At 40.3% G+C, this 22,375-nt stretch overlaps 1 protein-coding gene across 1 annotated transcript in view; it reads right to left on the bottom strand.

The window, feature by feature from the left end:
- Positions 1 to 537: 537 nt before the first annotated feature.
- The window catches only part of JMJD1C (jumonji domain containing 1C), a 170,474-nt gene continuing 148,636 nt past the window's right edge, over positions 538 to 22,375 (bottom strand). The window contains exons 12-26 of the mRNA XM_082486184.1: positions 20,941 to 21,155; positions 19,766 to 19,918; positions 16,819 to 16,908; positions 15,328 to 15,455; positions 14,939 to 15,152; positions 14,239 to 14,453; positions 13,500 to 13,778; positions 12,927 to 13,095; positions 12,423 to 12,513; positions 12,150 to 12,280; positions 10,883 to 11,005; positions 9,690 to 9,829; positions 7,451 to 7,627; positions 1,921 to 2,052; positions 538 to 1,553 (exon numbers count right to left, since the gene is read on the bottom strand). Coding sequence (XP_082342310.1) covers positions 1,464 to 1,553; positions 1,921 to 2,052; positions 7,451 to 7,627; positions 9,690 to 9,829; positions 10,883 to 11,005; positions 12,150 to 12,280; positions 12,423 to 12,513; positions 12,927 to 13,095; positions 13,500 to 13,778; positions 14,239 to 14,453; positions 14,939 to 15,152; positions 15,328 to 15,455; positions 16,819 to 16,908; positions 19,766 to 19,918; positions 20,941 to 21,155 — 2,347 coding nt within the window. The 3' untranslated portion in view covers positions 538 to 1,463. The remainder of the gene's footprint in view (positions 1,554 to 1,920; positions 2,053 to 7,450; positions 7,628 to 9,689; positions 9,830 to 10,882; positions 11,006 to 12,149; positions 12,281 to 12,422; positions 12,514 to 12,926; positions 13,096 to 13,499; positions 13,779 to 14,238; positions 14,454 to 14,938; positions 15,153 to 15,327; positions 15,456 to 16,818; positions 16,909 to 19,765; positions 19,919 to 20,940; positions 21,156 to 22,375) is intronic.

Consider the following 22,375-nt stretch of genomic DNA (forward strand, 5'->3'; position numbering starts at 1 on the left):
ATTTATATGGGGGGTTTGTGGTTTTTTTTTGGTCACCCAGAATCCAGTCAGACATTGCCAGGCTGGGAGCGGTACCCAGCCTAGCTACTATCCCCTTTTGGACACACCATATGCAAGCTAACAGCTGCACCTAACATTTGATATCAAATCTAAACATTTGAATAGTTTTAATAATTTCAATCCAATTACACTTTAACTTTTCAAACTAACTCCAAGAGCTGGAATTCTGCTCAACTGTCTAACAATTATCAGTATTAAATAAAAACAGATACAATTTTTTTAAAACACCCATTATTTTGCTGTATTACTTGAACTGTAAAGAACCAAGATGCTATAAAAAAAAATTTGTTCTACAGAAATTCCTTTCCTCCTTTGCCCAAAGTAAGTGTTGGATTATTAAAGACAGAACATAAGCGATGTTTAAACTGTTTTACTCTTCCTGGCGCGGCCGTTGGAGCCGTGCTCCAGCACTTCCCCTCGCAGTTTGGTCTCAAACCCGGAGAGGGCGGAGCGGCGCAGGGGAACCTGGCGGAAGGCTGCCAGTGCTCCCATCGGCCAGCGGTCCCTGTTACTGCCAGTGAACCAACAACTCGGGCTGTCACACGCAGAAGGGACACAAACATAAACAAAAACAACGAGACAACATTTGATAAAGTCATTTTAATGGAAAATGTAAAACCCCTTTCAACTTCAATGTACAAAGCATGTGTAACACTTGCACTTTTAACAAATTAAAGCAAGCCAATGTTTTAAAAAAATACATCATTGAATGTATATATGTATATATTTACATAGCATATTAAGTTTAATATTTAGCTTTAAAAGTTCACATAAATTTTACCAAAATGAGACAATTTTTAAATAAATTACACCTTTTGAAAACGTTTAATTGTACACTGAATAGCTTCAATAAAATACTGAAGTGTCTGTATTTAATATCTACTTTATATACTTTATATTTTACAAAGTTTACAATTATTTGGCAGTAATTTTCAGATTATGACATGACTGCTGTGCGGACTCAGCAAGATCCCAAATGCAGGCAATAGCTGGTGTTTGTGTCCTACTCTCACAGTAACTGTCTCAATGTAGTGAAAAATATCTGAATTATTTTAGCAAACTGTACAAGTCACATTTACATTTGATCAACAATATAGCATAGAATTTTGTGGTTTTTTTTTTCCAAAAATAAATACATCATCTTAAATCTTTGACATTTCACAAACTTCATGTACATTATAATACAGGACAGCAGAATGCTGCTTAATTGTTTGCAAGTCTAACATGTAATCACAGTGGCTGTGATATGAAGCTCTACCGTTGCAGTGTCATTAACATGTAAATACGATGACTATGTTTTCTTGGCACTGATGGTTTGTGAAGCTTAAATTAGTGTGCATCCTGTTCATATATTAGAAAAAATAACCTTCGTTTGATGTTAACGCAAAAAAAGCAGTGAGCGCTTAGTTTTCATCCATATCTTCCATTTCACCTTCATGAATCTTCAATGCTCTCACCATTTCTTTAACTGCATGATACAAGATATTTTTAACCTGCAAGAACATCAGACAGGTTTTAGTAAGGCCTACGACTCAGGAAGTCAAAGTAACCGCGTTTAGGACTGAGCCCCGAGCCTAGAGGATGGGGAAAAAAAGAAAAAAAAAAAAAAAAAGGGAAGGCTCTATCAAGCCAGTGCAAAAGGAAACACCTTTTTACACGTTTTAAAACGCAAAGTGAAATAAATAAAGCCAGCAACTCAAGGGAGAGTCATTTACACCCCTGGCATTGGTGCGGCTGCTGCTCATTGTTATTCTGTGTGAACAGCAGCGAGGAAGTAGCTCCACGCACTGCTCGGCATTTCAATGAGCCTGAGCACGCCCTGCCTTCCCAGCAGCTTCCAGAGCAGAATTCATTTCCTACCTGCAGTTTATCATCGTAATTGATTTCTTCCTTTGACAGCCTCAGCTCCTGCGTTAAGTGAAATGACTGTACAAGATGTTCTGGAGACACAAAGTCTTCAGTTACTTGAACGCAGCTGTGAAAATTTTGCACCTATCCAAAATAACAAGAAGAGACTGATAATTAGTATTTTGGGGTTATTCGTCAGCAGAGATACCTGAGAAAAGAGTGGGTCTTGAGATCTCTTAAACCACAGGCTTATCAGACTAAAGGGCGTCTTTACACATTTTATGTAGAGAGCAATTAGGTGTATTTGACTTATCTAAGTTAGCTCCTGGCAAAAGGTACGCTTTGAACAATGCACGTCTGCCCGTGCTCTGGCTCTTCTTCCTGTACTCGGCTCTGACACTAATTCAGCACGCTCTTGCGCGCTCCTGTGCTGTTCCACCCCTCTACCAGCTGTGCAGGCACCGCTGCTGTGTGCTGCTGCTGCGCAGCCGCTGCCACAACCCTGCGCGGGTGCCGAGGCCGCAGCTGGGCTCCGCAGCAGCCTTGCCCTGCAGGACCCGGCTCCTCTGGCCACGCAGACAGGCGGGAAGCTTGTACCCACACTGCCAGGCACAACTGGCCACGTTCACTGAAAAGTAACTGCCGGTGGAAATATTTAAAAGAAATAAAAAACGTATGAACAAAGGGGTCGGGTTAAGAAAGCAGGGGGGCAAAAAGCACTTTCTTTTTTCTCTAGACACTTCTCAGTGATAAGAGGTAACTACTGAGAGAAATGGACACCATCTCCTGCCACCCATGTCACACCTGGAGGACAGGGGAAAGGGAAAAACACTTCCCGGTTGTGATCTGACTACCAACTCCTGTTTGTCCTCTTCAAACACATGCAGCATTAGGTTTTCGCCCCGAAATTCTTAGAAATTACACTGTTTCTTCAGCATGTCAAAAACCTTGTTTCCCCAAATTTTAACCACTCAAAATTGTGCAATGTCAATTCTGCAAACTTACCAAAGCCTGGGGGGGTGGGGAAGGAGCGCCTTTACCATCCTAGCAAACAAACAGTCCCACCCTGCTCAGTACTGATGAAGATCTGCATATTTTAAGCTCGAGCCTTGCAAAATCTAGTTTAATGCATGCTCTAAAATTACCATTGCGATACTCGACATTCAAAAAACCTTTGGGGCCTACACAGTTGAGGACACAGCACTTTATTTAAAAATGGCTTTCTTCTTCAAAAACACCACCCAAGCCTGATTTTATAAGGTTAGCTTGCCCTTTGCAGGCGAAATCCCAGGGGGTAACCCCTGGGCTCAGCCTAGCGCTGGACACAGGGCTTCTCCAGCCTCATAGTCATCAAGGACAAAGCAGTGCCATTCCCTCCCGCAGATTAATCAAAAGAGAAACCATTCCGGAGGTGAAGAGGGTTTGTTGATGCCACACAATTTGCAAACGGCAGAAAGCCAGGAGCAAGGAAACAGCCGCAGAAGTGCCACCGCAAGGCTCCCACCAGCACTCGGGGAATTTCCTAGAGCTTCAGTCAAAATGTCTCTGCGCTGCACAGCCGGGCTGCCAGCTCCAGCCCCCTCTCTTTCCTTGCAAGCTTCTCACCCGCTTCAAGTCTCTACCTGCCCTTGTTTTCCTTTCCACCCCATGCAAATCCCACACCACTCTCAATTTCTCCTCAACTGAGACAAGATTTTACTGATTCCCCCTCCCTCCACTGCAGAACAGGCAATATTTGTTGCCCTCAGATCTTTCATTCTGCTGTGCCTTAAAGCTCCTTCTCTTCCAGGGCCTGCCTTATCGGTGCTCAAGTCTTTGAGGGGAAGACAGATTTTACCCGGCCGGTCTGGTACTTAACATGGGAAAGCCCTGCTCACAGCCCATCGGCAGTTCTATTTATAATATTTATAATACAAGCTGATACAGTGATACACACAAATAAGTATGTTTAGCAACGATTCCGCTGAGGTTCTCGGGGAGAGGACTACAGCACTCTCACAACTGTGCCAATTCCAGCTGAACCAAGAGAACAGCTTCACCCTCAGCCCCCGCAGAGAGGAGGTTTTCCAGCAGCGCCCGCGAGACAGTCGGAAAAGCCTCAGACTTGGGCCGGGACAGGGAAAGGCGAGTGGGCAGGGAGGAAAGGGCCGTCCACTGCCACGGCTCCTCGCCGCACAGCCGTCTCGCTCCTGTCCTGTCCCCGAGGGTCAGCCATTTCCTGCAGGGCTCGGCTCTGGGGCCGGCACTCAGCACAGGCACCTCCCAGACCTTTATCCTACATCCTTATCCCAACATCGCCAGGATGTCACATTACCTCCAGCATGTTATTTTACAATAATAATCTTGCTGTTAAATCAAGATAATACCACTATAAAAAACAACATTGCAATAACCTGTTCTACTACGAACAAGTTTTGCATGGAGCCCAAACAACACATTTCAATCACCAACTCAAGTATTTCTATCTTTTAGTTTGTCACTGAAATATTTTACAAATTTGGTAAGAGTCACCAAATTAAAACCAGGGAGGATGACCCAGAGCAGAGCAACAGAAAGAATAAATAGTTTACAAGAAGAGTAACAACTCCCTTTTTTTAGCTGGAGAATTTTTGAAGAAGAGCTGAGGGCTCACTGTTACACGTGCTGGACAAAGAGCAATGCCCAGAGATTAGCAAAGCAGAGGACACTTCTGAGCTCCCCTACTTGTACAGCCAAGAAGAAAGGAGATACAATCCTACAGCACGTCGCTCAAGGTACATTCAGGGAAGCATCTGCAGAGGAGACCAGTAAAACACTGTACCTATTTCTGGTTTCCCCCCCCGAGAGAGCAATTGCCTCCACAAGAGGTACTGACAAGGCTACTCTGACCGTCACAGCTCACAGGAGAGACTCTCCCTCCCATCCCACCACTGGAACAGTTTGACTTTGCCGACTGAAATGATCACAAGGGGGAGGGAGGAGAGGGAAACCTGGGAAGCAGGAGGAATGTTTTACACTACCATACAATATTAAGAACAAGTTACTTTAAAAGCTAGACATGAATCCATAGAAGCTGGACAAAACCCAAAGAATATATAGAATACACACAACCTCCTCCATGTTAGAGCAGTAAAATTCTAGACCAGCACGTCAGAAGCAGCAATGCGAGAACAATCCTAAATGGCTCCAGGATGGAAGTGTCTGAGCTACACTACACAGTGACCAAAGGCAGCCGGGCTCCCTAACTCTGTCTCTCAGCCCAATTTCCTTTGCTCCACAACATTACCGATGAGCAAATAAAAATAAAAACGTAAAGTTTCCACCAAATTTAGTATCAACTGTCACCCAGTTTTAATTGTTAAAGATTCATGATGTGCATGTAAATCTGAAACACTTAACACGTAAACTTAACCAGGTTAAGTTTAACCTGGATTCTTGTTCAGACTTATTTTTTAAGCGTTTAAATGTGCTTTGTATATATGAAGTGTTGGTGCTGATCCCTAAGGTCAGTATTTATGCATCTCTATATCGAGAGTACTATACATGTACATGAAAGAACACGATGCTTTCATTTCCTCCTACGTGGCAGATTCACAGGAACTTCTTACTGAAGATGAAAAGGTTCTCAGCTTCACCCACTAAGGTTTAAAAACACCATGTTATTAACTCCTTGGTGCCAGAAGCTAGAACATTACCACTTCAAAAGCAATTTGGAGTTTAAAGCCAAGGAGATAAAGATGAGAGTGGTCTTATTTTTGGTCCTTAAACCTACGAACTGCAGGGAGGCCTGGAACAGTCCCACTATTTCACTTTTTATATTCTGCATGGCTTTATATAATGCCACATGCTATATAAAACCGATTTCCCGGTGTGTTTTTTCTATGGGTTCCCTTTTTACTCTTGTGTTTGGGATATCTCCCTTGTTTCCAGAGATCGGAGTAAGGTTACTGGAGGATGCAACACCAATCTTACCAACTCTGGGAGTCCTAACTGCTTTAGCCTGTAACAGGAGCTAAGAACATCACCAATGACAAACGTTCCTTCTCCTTTGTGAAAGAATATTAAGCCCCGGAGACATGGTACAGGGAAAGGCAACCTACAACAACCCAAGATTTGGTCACCCAGGTTTGGTTTGGTTTGTGGTGTTTTTTTTTTTTTTCTTTCTTTTGCCAGAAAACAAATCCACACAGATCATCCAGGGTTAACATGCCACCCTGGGAAACCCATCTAAAGACTCACTGGAGTGACAAAGGAGCCTAGTCTGGGCAAGGTACCTGTTGCTTTCAATGCCCCAGCAACTGAAATAAACAGGAGACAGATCAGGGACATTAACACTTGTCATCACTACAACCCAGTCATTTTTTTCAGAGAGAAAACCCCGGTGCCCAGGTCATGGTGACATGGTAAGCCATCACTTCCTCTCTGCCCAGCTGAGGCGGTGGCTGGAAGCTGATCTGCAGATCAGAAACCAAATAGCATCTTCTTCAGAAAGGCCTGGCCTCGCCTGAACCCGGGTGGAGGTCAATGATAAATCTTTAACAGCAAGATGGTTTACAACCCCTCCTGCAGGGTGGGGATGCTCCTCATTCCCTGATAGTCAGCTACCTCATTAGCTGTGCCTGACAGCTGGCAAGACAGCAAGAAAGCAGGCTCCATTTCCTGTTTCAACAGGAAAAGGCTCGTGGGGTGAAGAAATAAATCAATCTAGAACTGCCCCAAAATCACATCTAAACAATTGTGCTTTCTTCCCTCTTGTCACCAAGGAGAAGCAGCTTGCAGATTGAGAGGAAAAAAAAAAAAAACCCCAAACAAAATGGAGTAACAAACCCTACATGCTCTGAGAGGACTGAAGCTTGCCACACAAATTCATAGTTTCTCCTGCCCCACTGACAGTACTTTTTCTTACGTAACTAAGAATTAAATCAACCCAGCTACCGCAAAGGTGATATCGCTCTTTCTGATGGGAAGGAAAGCTGCTGAAGGGACAATGATGACTCTTGGTGACTGATGTACCTTCTGCATACAGAGGAACTTAGTGTAAAACAACCTCAAAATCCTGTTACAGAAACATCTTGTTACACCCAAACTGCCTCTACAGTTCTCCTACAGCTGAAGACAAAAACAACAAGTGACATCCAGGTATTTATCTGCTTGGGTTCCTCCCCCTGCCACTCTGGGGGTAAATTAGCTTTGGGTTTAGAAGAAAAAAAAACACACCTAACTTTGCCGTAACTAACCTCAGTTATTTTAGAAATTTGCTAATGAAATGAGAAGTGGAAGAAGCGGCTAATAGTAGTCTGCTCATTGTTCATTTTCAAAAAAAAAAAAAAAAAAAAAAAAAAAGGAACAGTGTTATTTCAAGTGTTCAAATCACTGTATGTTAGTAATGGCTGGTCATCTATATAAGCAGATGTACCTTATCATACATTCCTGTACACTAATAGCTACCAGTAAGAAAATCAAATCTAATTTGATTACAGATATAGTAATGTTTTTGAAAAGAAATTAAATTATTTTATTTATTTTACTTAATCCCGTGTGTCTTTGAACAGATGTACGTTACCTGATGAAGTGCTCCTGCTGGTAGAATAATAGCATCACCAAGAAACTGAATAACCGTACAGGTTTTCACTCCGTATTCGTCAAGAAGTCTTTGGCGAAGTTTTTTGTTCACGTACCAACTCTGATCGCGTATTGGATCATGCTCCGGTAAAACTTCTAAGCCTTGCTCTTTTGCTATCTGTTAAGTACAGAAAAGACCCCAAGTCACTTTCAAAAGAAGCTGAACCTTTTGCTGATAAGATGTAAGCATAGCTAACTTCTGAAGCAACAGTACTGCGTTCCCAATACCCAAAGGAGAATTTTAGTTAGGGGTTCAAAAGGACCTCAAATGAACCGTGACGTCCCACTGAACTGAAGACATCTACAGAACTCCCATTCCAGAATGTCGGGCTTTAGGGAACCTACCACCCCATCAAGGAATTCAGAAAACATGACGGGCATTAAAAAAAAAAAAAAAACCTGACCAAAAAAAAAAGCCAACTTCCTGACAGATAGCAGTAGACTTTTAACTGCAACAACCATTTCTCATCAAGTTAACCACAGGGGAACAAATATGACCCTTATCAATTGCTAATTAAGGAATCACAGTGACTAAAGATAAAAACACATATCCAAGCCATCTATAATGACTCAGGAGACAATCAGCTCATTAAGCACATGTATTTTTATTCCTATTGATATTAAATATACTTAAATTATGTGATGCAGAGCTTGAAATTGTTCTTGTGTATTACCACCTTTCTTCTGCACTATCACCTTTTTTCTGTACTAATGAGACACTGAGATTTCCTCTCATCAGCAGGCAAAGTGGGCCCAAGGTCTAGTCACCAACTGATCTCCGATTCAGTATTTCAAAAATAACACCACACCAAAAATACAAGGCGGTACACAATTAATTTTGGATACCATGGCAAGCTGTGGCAGCAAATGACAAACTTTATTACACAGTGTTTTAAGTGCTTCTGTTTTAAACCTGCTGCTCAAAGAATTTCACAGTATCTCTTAATTGCTCTGAAAGAAAAGCCGATTAATACTCTTTGTCCACCTATCCCCTTGCATTCGTGATTTTGCTCACAACTCTCTTTTCCAAACCGAAGAGCCACCATCTACTTTATGAGCATCTACTTTTTGAGCAAACAGAAAAGCCTAGCTGTGTAATTCATAACCTCCTAGAATTAGCTGCATTTTGTTTACTAGCGTTAATTTCCCCCCACAGTTCAGCTTGCCAAAGAGCAAATGTTTGAGTCACCAGAGGACAGCTGCCCTGGGACCAAACCACTGCCTTATTGTCCAAGAGAATCTTTACCTAAATTTCTTAGGCTCTTCCTGCTTGCAGTAGAGACCTTGGCCTCCAGCCTGTTTATGGACCCCTTTGGTTTAGCCAGTTAAAACCCATCTGACTTTTTTCCCCACAGCAGAAGACAGTGAAGACTTCTTTTCCTCAAGCAACCACTTCAGTGATATTTTGGTATTTCTATGTCATCTGTCAAGACCGCCTTTCTAAAGCATGAAATCATGCTAAAGACAGAGCACAGAAAACTGTTTCCAAGCATGGCGTCTCTAAATTTAATGCCATTGATTACTATCAATGGCCCAGTGGTGGATATCCATGCTACATGATAAGTAACGACCTGAAAGATTCTGATGTGTGTAACTTGTTCATCACATGGTGCCGAAGGAAGATCTGCACCGTAGCTAATGCTGAAGCAGTCTGCTGCCCTTAGGTACATTATCCCCCACCTCTTTCATCTTCACTAAGAGCCAAGGCATATTCTATGAGCTAACTGACATCACACACAGTCCTTACAAAGACCAGTGGCTGCTGGGTTGCAAGGTTGGGTTTTTTTTTTGCATGGGAAAATTCACAAAAATTTCAGCATCTGATAATGCAAGAATGGATCAGTGACAGAGAAACATTTTCCTACAAATGCCAATACTAAAACCCAAAAAATATCCTTTGTACTAGAGAAGAACAAAAATACATTTCCATGCCCTCCTGAGCCTTCAGAGTTTGCAGGCTACCTGTAACTCTTAAGAGGTACGCACGTATTATATTACATATTTTATTTGTTGACTGATGTAGCAGCTGAATTATAATTTATTTTATGTGCTTTAAAGGAAAGAATTTTACTTCTCCCCCTTCCCTAAGCACAGGGGTGGGATTTGTGGGTTTTGCCAGCCCCCTTTGATTTACCAGTTACTTAGATTATAATCTATAAAATACCTATGATAAATCTAACCTTTTGCAGAAACTCCCTTATCTTGTCAGCATCTTTGCCAGCATAAATGTGCCATAAAGCACCAGGTAATTCACTTGAGTCTTTCAACCGCTTCCTTAAAAGGTCATCCAAATCTTCCTCTTCAAACTTCTTCAAAACTCCTAAGATTCAACAAAAATATTTTTTAAAAGTGAGATGCAGGCAAAACTGAAACTAAACACTGTCTTTTCTAATTTCTTGTGTGAAACTGAGCAGATAGAGGTTTGCTGAATACAACAAGAAGGCCCCAGGTGATTCTTTTGTTTGGTGTTTGTAATTAGTCACTAGAACATGAATGCCATAAATACCTTCAAAAACAACGTCTGATTTTTAAAAATTTTTCCGCCTGTTGAATTTCATAGAATACCTTCTCCTACCTGAAATAAACAAGCAGGGCTAGCACCAAAAAATTAAAAGACGAAAAAGGGGTTTTCCTGCAGTCAGCAAAAGCAGCGCTTTGCATGCTGTTCTGCATCAGCTCGTCAAGAAGCAAGAGCTTTCCCAATACGCTGAAGTTTTGCTGCTACTAACTCAGTGCATACGCAAGCAAAACCACAGCAAATGAAGAACAGCAAACCTCACTGCAGCTCTATTAGTCACACCCAAAATCTACATTTGCTGATTATGGAATGAGAGGACAAAAGAAGAAGGGGAAAGAAACAAACCTATTTCAGTGATTTAAAGACTGTTTCACATAAGCAATAAACCTCATACAGAGGACTAACATACACCAATTTAAGCTCTCCGGTGCTGAAAAATTACATTACAGTCCAAATTCAATAGAGCAAACACAGTGCATCCAGAGGGAGCAGAATAAACAGAAGGTCTGGCAAATACATCATCCTGACATAATTGTTAGAACTACCACAGCTTCCAGAGAAAATCCTTCATCCTGCACTTTCATTAGCTCTGCCAGCTCCAGCGCAGGAATGGTATATCAATTATAGGTAACGGCAAAAAAAGTGAAAAGACTTTGAAATACCACTTCATAATTCATGAACTGCAGTGTATTTTATGCAGAATTAATGTGCGTGCAAATTCTTGAAACAAAGAATCCCCCAGGTTTAAGCAAGTACTTATGGTCATCTTTCATCCACCTCAAAAGAACAGTGCCAATTTTAAGACTGGAGGATCATTCAGCCCATCTACACCTCTTACAATGAGCTTCCCTTTACCTGATTTGGAAAGTACTCCATTTCCTTTAGCTATGCCAACGTAAACAAGGATGTTCACGACATCAGAAACTTCAATATGGAGATTTGTGGTTCCTATATCATGGTCTTTAGTAGCAGCCACACCTATGTTAGAAGATAAAATTAAGGTTTGTTGTATCGCATATTCGCCTTCAAACAGCAATGTGCAACAGCTAACTGCGAAGAAATTTCTAAAAGTACACCAAGCATTGCAGAAAGACATTTTATGCACAGACAGGCTTTAATGTGAAAATACTGAGATACAGAAACTACAAATGCGCTTTTGTTGCACTTGCTAAACAAGAAAACGTTACTTTTTAACAAAAAGCCCAGGTAACTGTCCCTGCGTAGCAGTTGTCAGAACAAAGCACATTTTAGCAGAATAATCAAGGACATCTGACCACTATGTTCCTTCCCAACCTTTTGTGTTGTTCAGGGCAGATTACAAATACGATGAATTCACAAGGTTATCAAATCAAATGTGTCACTTTTATACCTAGCTGTAAGCAGAGTTCTTAACCAAAAGAAATCCCCAAGCCAAGAGGAAAATTAATTTTAGTTTCAAGAGGTGAAAACATACATGCTTAAGTCAAAAGGACACTTCAGAACACTAAGCCTTGCAGCACTATTACATAAAAGCGTCATTAATGATTCAGTTCTTCAGACCCATGCCTTGATCGCTATCATTAATGTTTATTTCAAAGGACATCTGGAGAACTTTTTAAATCAAAGCCATCATGACACAAATTACAACTCATTTCTCATCCTATTACAACAATTTGTAAACCAGAATTGAACAAATTTGTTTGCAAAAGAGGGAGCAGCTGGAAAAAGTCTGAGGGCAACAACCTTTCCTAAAAAGGGTTTTGAGTGTACGATATACAATAGAAATAATGGGAAAAATGCTGAGATTTATTTATGACCAGCATTATGAATACAATAATACTTCATGAAGTATTTTGTCATATGGCATTATTAAAGACAGGATCTCTCTTTGTGTAGAAGTAGCTACCATTTATATGCTTCAGGCTATAACAGCACAAGGAAAGAGAGAAAGAAACGCAGAAGCAAATGAACTCTCATGCCTGAGGTGCATGCACTGTTAATATACAAGTCAGCAAATATTTCTTCCACATTCAGTGAACAATTATCCTCCGAGCAAGCTCAGCTTTCCATCAAGCATTATGATGTGTGGTATTCTGCACTTTTAAGGGAAGAGGTAACCGTGACATTTCTAGGGCATACTCACCATATGCACTGCATAGTCTGGGTCCCAAATCTGGACGGACAAAAAATCCTGGCAGATGAGAAGCCAAGTTTAGTTTTCCTTCTGGACTACAATATTCAGGCAAGGGTAAACTTTTGAGTAAGTCCTCATATCTGGACGAGAAAAGAAAGAAGAACATAACTGAATTTGTGTCACTACATAGAGAGGAAAAAAAAAACAACAACAACAACAACACCAAACCAAAAACCCAACATGGAGATTGACTTAAGAATACCTAATATTAAACTCAAATACCTTGCTGGCATCATAGCCTTGAAATCTTCACCAGAAGGCCAATCTTTGAGTTTTAGTAGAGCTGTTTCCCCATTTTTTATCTTCTGCCGTTCTGCAAGTAAAATAGAAAATACTAAAAACTAATACACTGTAGATGGTTTACTTTATTCAGCTGAAATTATAACTGAACTGCCAACCTGTCTATAAAGATTTAATCCATTGAAACAGGAGATAATGAATTTTGAGACTCAAGAAGGGTACAAACCAAACTCAACTACTTGAGTAACAATGACATTTGTTTGGTTTCTTAGTCAGACCTAACTTCTGTATTAGTGTATCTTTAATTCTGCAAAGGTACAAAATGCAAGTTTCCATCACATTCTATGGAAACACATTACTTAAGAGTTTTCTTTTTAAATTAAAGTTTCTTTAAAGCCTCAAGATCCATAAAGAATATTTTTAACTCCAGTTTCAAACATTGACCATGTTCGGAATCAATGGAATAATACATTTAAAGTAACGTACTTGAAACATCTTCAAAACCATCCCAGAACTCCTTGACATTGGTGTTTGAAATAATACTGTCTTTGCAATTCAAGATATCAGCTTGCTGGTTTCCAAAATCTAGACTAATTGACTCAGCTTTCCACAGGCTGAAGTTCATTTTCTTATGCATACCAGACACTAAAACAGGCTGTAAAAAATAAAATAAAATAAAAAAATCAATACTTATCCTTTTGGAAGCAAACACCTCCTTAAACTAAACTGGAGTACAAATGCATCCGAAACACATGCTGAAGACCTTGGCACTACCGAGCTGTTAATACTTCCTCCAACAGCAACAATGCCCAAGTTGTCATACACACATCTTTTTGAAATCTGGCTCTCCATACCAGTAATTTCTTATTTATTTAATAAGAATGGAACTAAGTGAAGTTTGAACTACACAAGGTTCGTATGTGGGCTATACCTGACAAGTTTTTGCCCACTGCTAACAATACATTTTCAAACATGAAGTTTGGCAAATTTGTCCTTTAACACAACTCCCCCAGAGCTCATACTGGGCTCACTTCACAGACCCAACGGCTCAATACCTACCCTTCCTTGTTTCCAGCACTCCTTGAAGAGCTTCCAGTTGTTGTTGTTTTTATGGTCTCTGAGCCACAAAACATGCTTATCGCAGATCCATGAATACTGAATATCACCGTACGGTTTACTGCAGTCATCCTGAATACATTTTCTATCATCCTTTGGCTCATCTTTTATTTCAGATTTTACATTTATCTTTGGTGCCCTGTTTGGTGGAATCTTGTTTTCTACTACTGAAGCTATTATGTCATCAAGAATGTTTGGCATAGTCCTTCCACTCTTGCCACTCTATTAGAAAACAAACAAATGTACACTTAAACAATGTAAAAGCAAATAAAGTTAATGCAACTCCTTTTGCAGTAGAATGACATAATTTCATTACCAACTAGAAGCTTGCACTTATCTACTACTTTTGTAGGAAACTGCACACATTCTTACATGGAAAAAGTTAAAAATATACAGTTACTACAAAACTCAATATATTGGAACCTTCTTTTACTTTGTCAGGTTAAGGCTTTATCTAACTTCATGAACATTTTCTTCATAGTATGTATCAATTATCACTATATACATATATAAAAAAAAAACCCAAATAAAATGTTAATGCAAGTGTGTGTGCATATAAGGTTTTAATTATAAATGAGTATTTGAAGCAATACAGCTATCAGACCACTCTAACTACAGCACACCAAAACAAATGACACTTTCAAATCCTGATATGAAAAACATGCATCTTGTAAACACTTACTGCTGTTCCTGTAGAGTAAACTGGAGCAAAAGCAATACCAGCATCTGTAGAACCTAGACGCAGTTTGCCTGCTGTTGTAGTTAATAAATCTCGTAAGGTTGAGCCCTGCTCGTTGTTCTGGGACGCAGGAGGGGAGCTTTTACAGTTTTGGGACTCCAAATTATCCTGGTCTTTCTCTTCCTTTGAATGTTTTCCAGAAGGACATTCTTTGTTCTCTAAAACAAAAATAATAATTGGAAGTTTACACCATTGAATCACGATGCAGACACAGGAACAGCACCAGTATCCTGGATTTTATAGTGGTGGTAACATACTGTAGCACTAACACTTTATTCACCTGAAAACACATCAGATGATGAACTAGGTCCTTCAAAATGCAGCCAAACAGTGTGACCATGAAAAGGCCTTCCTCAGCATCTCAGACATGCAGCTGAGTGAGTACCTGTCACAAATGAGAGATGCTGTAGCTGGAAATACTGCCACGTTACACGTGCATTCCACTAGTGGCTCTTCCGGTAACAAATTCTGATGCCACCAGGAGAAGGCATTGTAGTTTCATGATTAAAATTAAGGGGGAAAAGAACATCATCTGTTCTTTTTGCTGAAGAGAAATCTCTGTGAATTTTTCCTAATTAATTCAATTATGTATCACTGGTGTCCACAAAGTCATAGACATGATATGACAATTTCAAGCACGTACCCTTCTTTTCTTCTCTGGCTTTCTGCTCTGCAAGATCAGCTAACCAATGCAGCGGTGACTGGGATTCAGGCGGTGTCAACTTGCTGTCTGTGCTTACATCACTCCTAGGACTTGTATTACCGTTTGTCTCGGACTTTTGAGGAGTGTTCTGCTGTTGAGACTCAGGCATGCACAGAGAAATTTTATTACTGTGGTTAAGGACATTCTGCAAAACCTGTAAAGAACAAATTTATTTTTAAGTATTTAACTGTGCTTATTTCAAAGACAAGGCTAGCATTTAACCATCGTATATACAAATTAAAATGCAACTGGTACTATTCAAATATAAAAATCCACAAGAATCAGAACATCTGAAAAAACTGCAATGTATACACACATTTTAGACTCACCTGAGACACACCATTCATTGCAGGGAGCTTGCCAGCTTGCGTGCTCTGCTTGCTGGTACACTGACAATGGGATTTAATTTCAAATTTTTCTCTAATATTGTGCATAGCATCTAGAAGGTCTGTCAGAACTGGAAGACATTAAGAAAAAAACCATCAGCAGCTCCCAATCATTTTATGACCCTCTTTACAATACACACAGTGTGATGCTAAAGTGCTATCTCCAAACCTTTTTAAATTTAAACTATTAAAAAAGCTAACCTTAACACTCAAAAATACTATAAAAAAACCCCCGTCCAGTTTACCTTAAAGCTCGTGCAGAGACACGGTCTTTAATTAAAAAATTGCACCCTACTCTACTGAATAATCTAACCTTCACTCTGCATTCCCATTGCATGGCACGCATCAAGCAAGCCAGTCATTCATTATTTACTCCTCATTGTTCAATGGGTGCATCATTGCTTCATTTAATAAAACCGTCAAACTACAGACTGAAGTGAGCCACGTCTTGACAAAAAAATTAGTATGTGATCATGTAATTTAAGGCTGCTTGGTAATGGGTACGCACAGAAGAACAAAACTGAGGTTATGTAGGCAGTCTTCACTCTGCTGTTTCCAGATGAGTGGTTCACTTCACAATTTAAAATTAAAACCAGTTTCAGTCTAGAACCTGTTCTGGGGAATGTCACAATTTGAATTTATTATGGAGTCTAACCAACCTTTATTTCTACCTGAACTAACGTGCAACAACCCATAAAACAATGACTGGGTCTGTATTTCCAGCTTAAAATAATTTGGGAATTAAACACTTAACATGTTTAAGGGCACATTTGAGTTTTTTCTTCTCTGCTCTGCATCAGTGCTGCCAGAGATCCCAAGTTGCACTAACAACCACCACGCCTAACTGCATTTCTTCATAAAACCTACTTTGTTGTAAGAAAAATTCCAAATTTAGCTGGGTTTAGGATTACTGCTTAACTTTTCATTTATCACAAGCTCCTTCACTGCGTTTTGCTTTAAGATGCTCAATCAGACGTCTGACCAAAACCACACATGAATCTTCTTTTTTGGGCGGGTGGGATAGAAAACAGTGAAAAACAAATACCCAGAAATCTGTTGCCACATAATGCTCCTCGGCAGCACTATTCTAAGATTTTCTTTTAACAGCTAAGGTCAGATGTAAGTACATTCTGGGCTCTTTATTCTGCTCTGAAAAGGTATAAACCAGTGACAATAAACACCTTGAATTTCTTCACTGCCTGTCCCCAAAACCCCTTCAGACATCTGTCAGCATGCTCCTCTCTCTCTCTTCATCATCTGTGCCCCTTGCTGTTAACTGCCCAGAATCACTTGCCTTCCTGCCATGATTTGACACAATTTGCAGGTTTTTAAATGGAAAATGAGAATTTTCAAGAAACAACTCTGGCTTCTCCTCACAAAAAGACCTGGGAAAAAAAAAAACAACACATCCTGCTTGTTTGCAGGTGGTCTTACCAGAGCCTGGAATAATCTGTGTTGGCATCAGGTGTTTGTGATCATGGGGCTGTCCCTTCACACACTTCATCCAGGCATACAACTCCTTATCTGCAAAATAGCATCGCCAATTGTTTTACTTTACTTACAGTGGCACACAGACAGAACTAACATTCTCCAGACTTGTTTTAGTTAGAAACGGTTTTCTACACATACTGTAAGTCTTCTGTCCTGGTATCCTGCGTGACAAATTTGCATACGACAGCTACTTTTCACAGTAAGGAAAAGGATAGAGTTTTAACAATACTGAAATCTGAAATAGCTGCATCTGTAACGCAGACCCTTGCCAATAACCTTGAAGTTTCAAAGTATATTCCCTTTACTACATTTAGCGAGTTGCCAATTTAGCACAAGCCGAAATCCTTTACAGTTGCTATTGAGGCAGCGAGACTCCCTCAATGAATTCTAACACAGAAGAGACACAATTAGGCTGCAATTTTATGGTTAATTTAATTTGACACAATCCACGCTCCAACTGAAAGTGGCCATCTTTAACCAGAGAGGGCCAAACATCAAAAAAGATGAACTTTTAACCGAATCAATGCTCTGATTTGGCCTACCATGCAGCTGCACCTTTGTTACTGGTGGCACAAAGGAGAGGGAAGTTGCATCATGGATTTACGTCAGATTAAAGCAACCATGAAAGCATGAGCCTGTATGTACTGGCTGAAAACTGTCTGTGGCAGCAGAGAGGGCCTAGCTGGCAGGAGAGACAGGCTTTCCTGTAAAGTTTCAGGAAGCCTGACCCTGCCAGAAAAATATGCAGTGTAAAGACAAGACAGAGGGAGAACCAGAGCAAAAAACGGCTAAGCAACTGGTCACCGATCTGCTTTGTGATTTTGGGGCAGAAATTGGAATGCAATTTCCCTCTTAACCCCCAGTCTTGTATCCTATCCACTGAACTGCTAGTTTCAAGAGACTCTTCACGTGTTTTTACTAGTTTGCTCAGCTCTGGCAATGTAAACTAAAGAGTACATTAAAGGAAGCATTTAGCACATTTAAAGCATTATTTTCTTACAGTGTAATAGATACACAATGCACCAAATGTTCGTTTCAGATAAATATTAGGTTTGATAGCTATTTTGTAGTTTTCGTAACTCCTTAAACATGGAAATATATAACTGGTCATGAACTTATACCAAATCAAAAACCAAAACAGCATATATCTACTTAACGTATTTTATCACTGAAATGCCATAACATGGCATTCCACTTGATGGTGCCATGAACTGTCTGAAGGTAACAATGGATGCACATTCACTCATTCATGCAGTAAAGTAATGAGAGAAGTCATTGATAAATACCTGAATATGGAATACTTAAACCTCTAACGTTCCTGCTGAAGCAGTGGGAAACCAGTGTATTCTCCATTACATTTAGCAACTGTAAAAACAACTACCGGTTCCAGGAAAAATGGTGTAATATAAAGTGCTATTCTATAGAGATGGGTGGGTGGTTCTGAACTTTGTAAGTGAGTGCCAAAGGAGAGATATAGTTCACACGAATCCTACAGCATCATTAGAAATAAAGCCACAGAGAGGGAAGCTAATGCTACTTCTGCTTTTGCATGTAATGCTGTGATGAACAGCAAGGAGAAAGTCTTCCCTGTGAGAGGACTGAAAAGAAGCCTGCTTCTGTATATTGCTTTTTTAAGCTTTGAAGACATTTTACTAAAATTTTCCTGGCTGGTTAACACGCACACTATAAAAAGCCTCTGACTGCATGTTCCCACTAGGGTAAATAACGTTCGGCGTATATCCCAAGCCACGTCAGATGGATGCACACACATGTGCACACACAGACTTAAGCCAGTTAAGAGCTGCTGAAGCAGCCTCCAGCATTAAAGCATTAACAACTGTTCTCAGTGTTGGAAAACACCAACATTAGTTCCCTAGAAACTTCAGGCTTTGATGGAAGTCTCTGGGAACATCCTATAACCGCAGTGTAGGGGGCCTCTCCCTGCAAGCCAAGGACAAAGTGGACAAGTCTCTCCATTTATCAAAGATTTGCCATCTAACAGTTAAACTTTATTTTACTAACATTTCACATCTGTGACATTATGCTGCCATGACAAACATGGAAATGCTTTTCAAAACAGCATTATACTTGAATCGGTTCCTGGCGCAGTGTTTGACCACAGGACTGTGCCAGGGCACAATGCCTGCCACCCCAGGGAAGGCAACCCTTTCCAACAAGCAGCCTGAGCACCGATGTCACAGCCGAGGGCTGAATGACCAGATCAATCTTCCAAGCCATTCCTCCTTTCAATTGCAACCAGGTTGGGTCACTCAGAAATCACAGGTTTGGAAGTCAGTCCTGTTATACTTCACTACAGACTAAACTAGACATTTCCATTCAAGCACAGGAATTAGATTAAACCGAGTATGTGTGTAGGCTGCTGCATTGTGAAACCTCCGTTAACACTCATTTTAAATACTGTGTCATCAAGTATTTTTTTCTCCATCTCTTTTATTATAAAAAAGTAGACTGTTAAAGTCAATATGACAAACCATATACTTCCAAAGGGAGGAGTCCAGAAAGCACTCTCAAGATCAAGGCAAGTCTTTATAGCAATAAGTTCCCATAAAGCAGGGAGGTGTAATGGAGTGCCAGTCTCACAGCTGAAGATTTAACCTTGAGGGGCAAGGCACAAGCAATCCAAGACAATCCACACAGAAAGACTGAAAAGTGGACAAAGACCTAAAATATCACCCACAGCACTTTCTTTCTCAATGACTGAGTCCACATCTACCAACAAAAAAGGAGGCAAAAAGATCTAAGAAAATCCAAAACAAACCAAGCAGTAATTTAGTACTTTACAGAAAGGCGGTTACACCAGTAGATCAGCAGCTCTACAACAAATGAGAACAAACAGCCTATACAATACTCTAGTTCATAAAGAACTGACCTCTAGAACTTTTTCTTTCCTTTGCCTTGTAACAATCTAGGCAGACCACAAATCCACATTTTTGGCAGACCCAATGAATGTTAAATAATGTGGCTTCACATGCATCACACATCTCACGGACTCCTCTCACTGCTCTCTTCCATGCAATTTTGGCTGAAATACAAAATAAGCAGAATAAAAGGACTGAAATTTAAATGCAAAGCACAGAATGAATAGTCTTTATAGATGAAGCATTCGTAATTTTCCCCTCAGACCCAACTGGGTGCAAGGGAAGAAAAGTCATCCTTCATAAACAGACCATCAACATCTACACCCTGAGTTGCATTACACAGCATCCCCATCAAAGCTACTATCAATACACTATAAAGAAATTAAAGCATCCAAACCCCACAGATTGAAGTAATACATAAAAGAATATTCCTGCTCAATGTGAGCAGGTTGCAAGTATGAAGAACTTCTTTAACATACGCTTTTAACCCCATGCAATGAAGAGAGCTGGGTTATTCACCTGACTGCCTACGGGACATGTTTAATCTCAAGGGCAGCCAAACTGGTGAGTTGGACGGTTAAAGTCAGCAGGAGGGGAGGGAGGTGCCTGTCCTGGAGACCTGGCTAATACTTCTGCTTCCTGCCCCACCTCCTCCTCCTATTGCCTGGAATTAGTGGAGCCACCAGCCCATTTCCAGCCTGTGCCCATCTGCCGGGGGCCAGAAGGACAGACTAACTGTGGCTTTGGTGGGGAGGAGGCAACGGTGTCAGCACATGCTCTGCGGGGCCCATGCTGTCACATTATTCTCCTTTGTTTTGGGAAGGAGACACGTCAGAAACACGTCTGTTGGCAGGAGTTGGTACCTGGCTCGCAGCGAGCCTTGGCTTGGAGCTAGCGGCTCTGGCTGGAGAGCTGGAGGCCAAGCTGCGAACCGAGGCTGCTCCAACCCCAACAGCAGCCTGGCCCCAGCCCTGGCTCAGCACAGCCACCAGCGCAGGGAGGGGGAACTGGCCCACTGAGAAAGGTCCCTGTCGCTTCCCAATATATCCTCTTACAAAACAGCCTAAGAAAATCCAACGTGACAGTCCGGTGAAGTGAGCTACTTGCAAAGAAGCAATGGATCATGATGAATACAAACACTCGAGTAAAACCGCAGAAGACTTGAGAGCATTTGAGATTTCCTTACCGTCTTTCTTCACCCAGGACATGGCTGTTTTCTCAGATGTTACCAACTGACAAAATTTATCACCTATGATATCTAGAATGTATTTAGAAGTTTCTAGGTCCAGTTCATCATCTTCATAGTTTTCATGCGTCCATAAACTCAGTGCTTCATCATCATATTGATCAGGAGAGGAGAAACCATCTATCCTAACCACTCCGTTCTTACTAAAAGATAATCTAAAAATGAGAACAAGTAGTTTAACTGCATACATCATTATATTCGGTGACTTACAGTTTACTTGGTAATTTACCGTACTGCTTATGCCTTAAAACAAGTAAGTTTTCTTTAACCAATTTAAAAATAAATCCTACTGCCAAAAATGTTTTTATAATGAAAAGTAAGGAAGCATTAAGAGTAAAACTAACTTTTTAGGCCCTTTTTGCATTCAGTTTACTCATCGCTCTGTGACATTTATTAATGCTTTAAAATTGCAGACAGGAAAATTCTCTTATTTTTTCCCTTTTTTTTTTTTGGCCAATGTTTGGTTCCACCTATTCCTCACCTTTAAGTTTCGGAGTGTCTGCGATGGCAATCACTCAGTCTGACTCATAGATCTTTACATCCTACTGCTTTCATATTCAGAAAATGGGAGTGTAAACACTATATTTAAGTCTTTCTAGGCAGAACAAATCACTAATACAAGATAATGTTTTTGCATCCACTAATTTCTGACCTTTAAAGTAACTAAAGGCTTTCCTTTTATCCTACCTGATAACATTCCACTAACCCTGGCTATATTTAGCCTATTTTTAAGCAGTAACAAGTAATTATTCCACCTTGCATAATACAGGAGAATTCATTCTATATATGCTATTATTAAAATAGTTAAGGAATTTTACAACAGTGCCAGTAAAATAGTCCTGAATTCAGAACTAAGTACCAAAAGTGATATTTAGATACGTATTTAACGAACAAGAAGAAATGATGAAGTTTCAGTTACAAGCTCCATCAGTAGTACAAACTTGGATATAATTCAAGCCTTAATGTCTAAATACAATGAAAATAATTAAACCGCTGTAAAATTTACCACAATATATAGAAAACATCCAAATTTTTAAATTCCCTAACTGTGTTTAAAAATGTTGGCAAAACTTATCACTGATAAAGTTCTCTCCTTTATACAGGAGGAAGGAAACCCAAATTCTGACACTGCCACACTAGGAAGCAAATATTCTTACCCAGAAGGTATTCCAAGTCCAACCTTGAAATGATCCCTGTAGGACTACCAAGTCTTGTAACTAAAGCTTCATTATAAAAAAATTAAACTCAACGTAGGTAACAATTTCCTGCCCAAAAAGAGTGGGATATATACTGACACCACAGCTCATGCGCAAATTAAAGCTGTTTGAGTTCTGTCTCGATAGCTGTGCTCCCCGCACCACATATGCTATGCTGC

The sequence above is a fragment of the Vanellus vanellus genome (assembly GCF_965231255.1).
Source record: "Vanellus vanellus genome assembly, chromosome: 7".
NCBI classification, from domain to species: Eukaryota; Metazoa; Chordata; class Aves; order Charadriiformes; family Charadriidae; genus Vanellus; species Vanellus vanellus.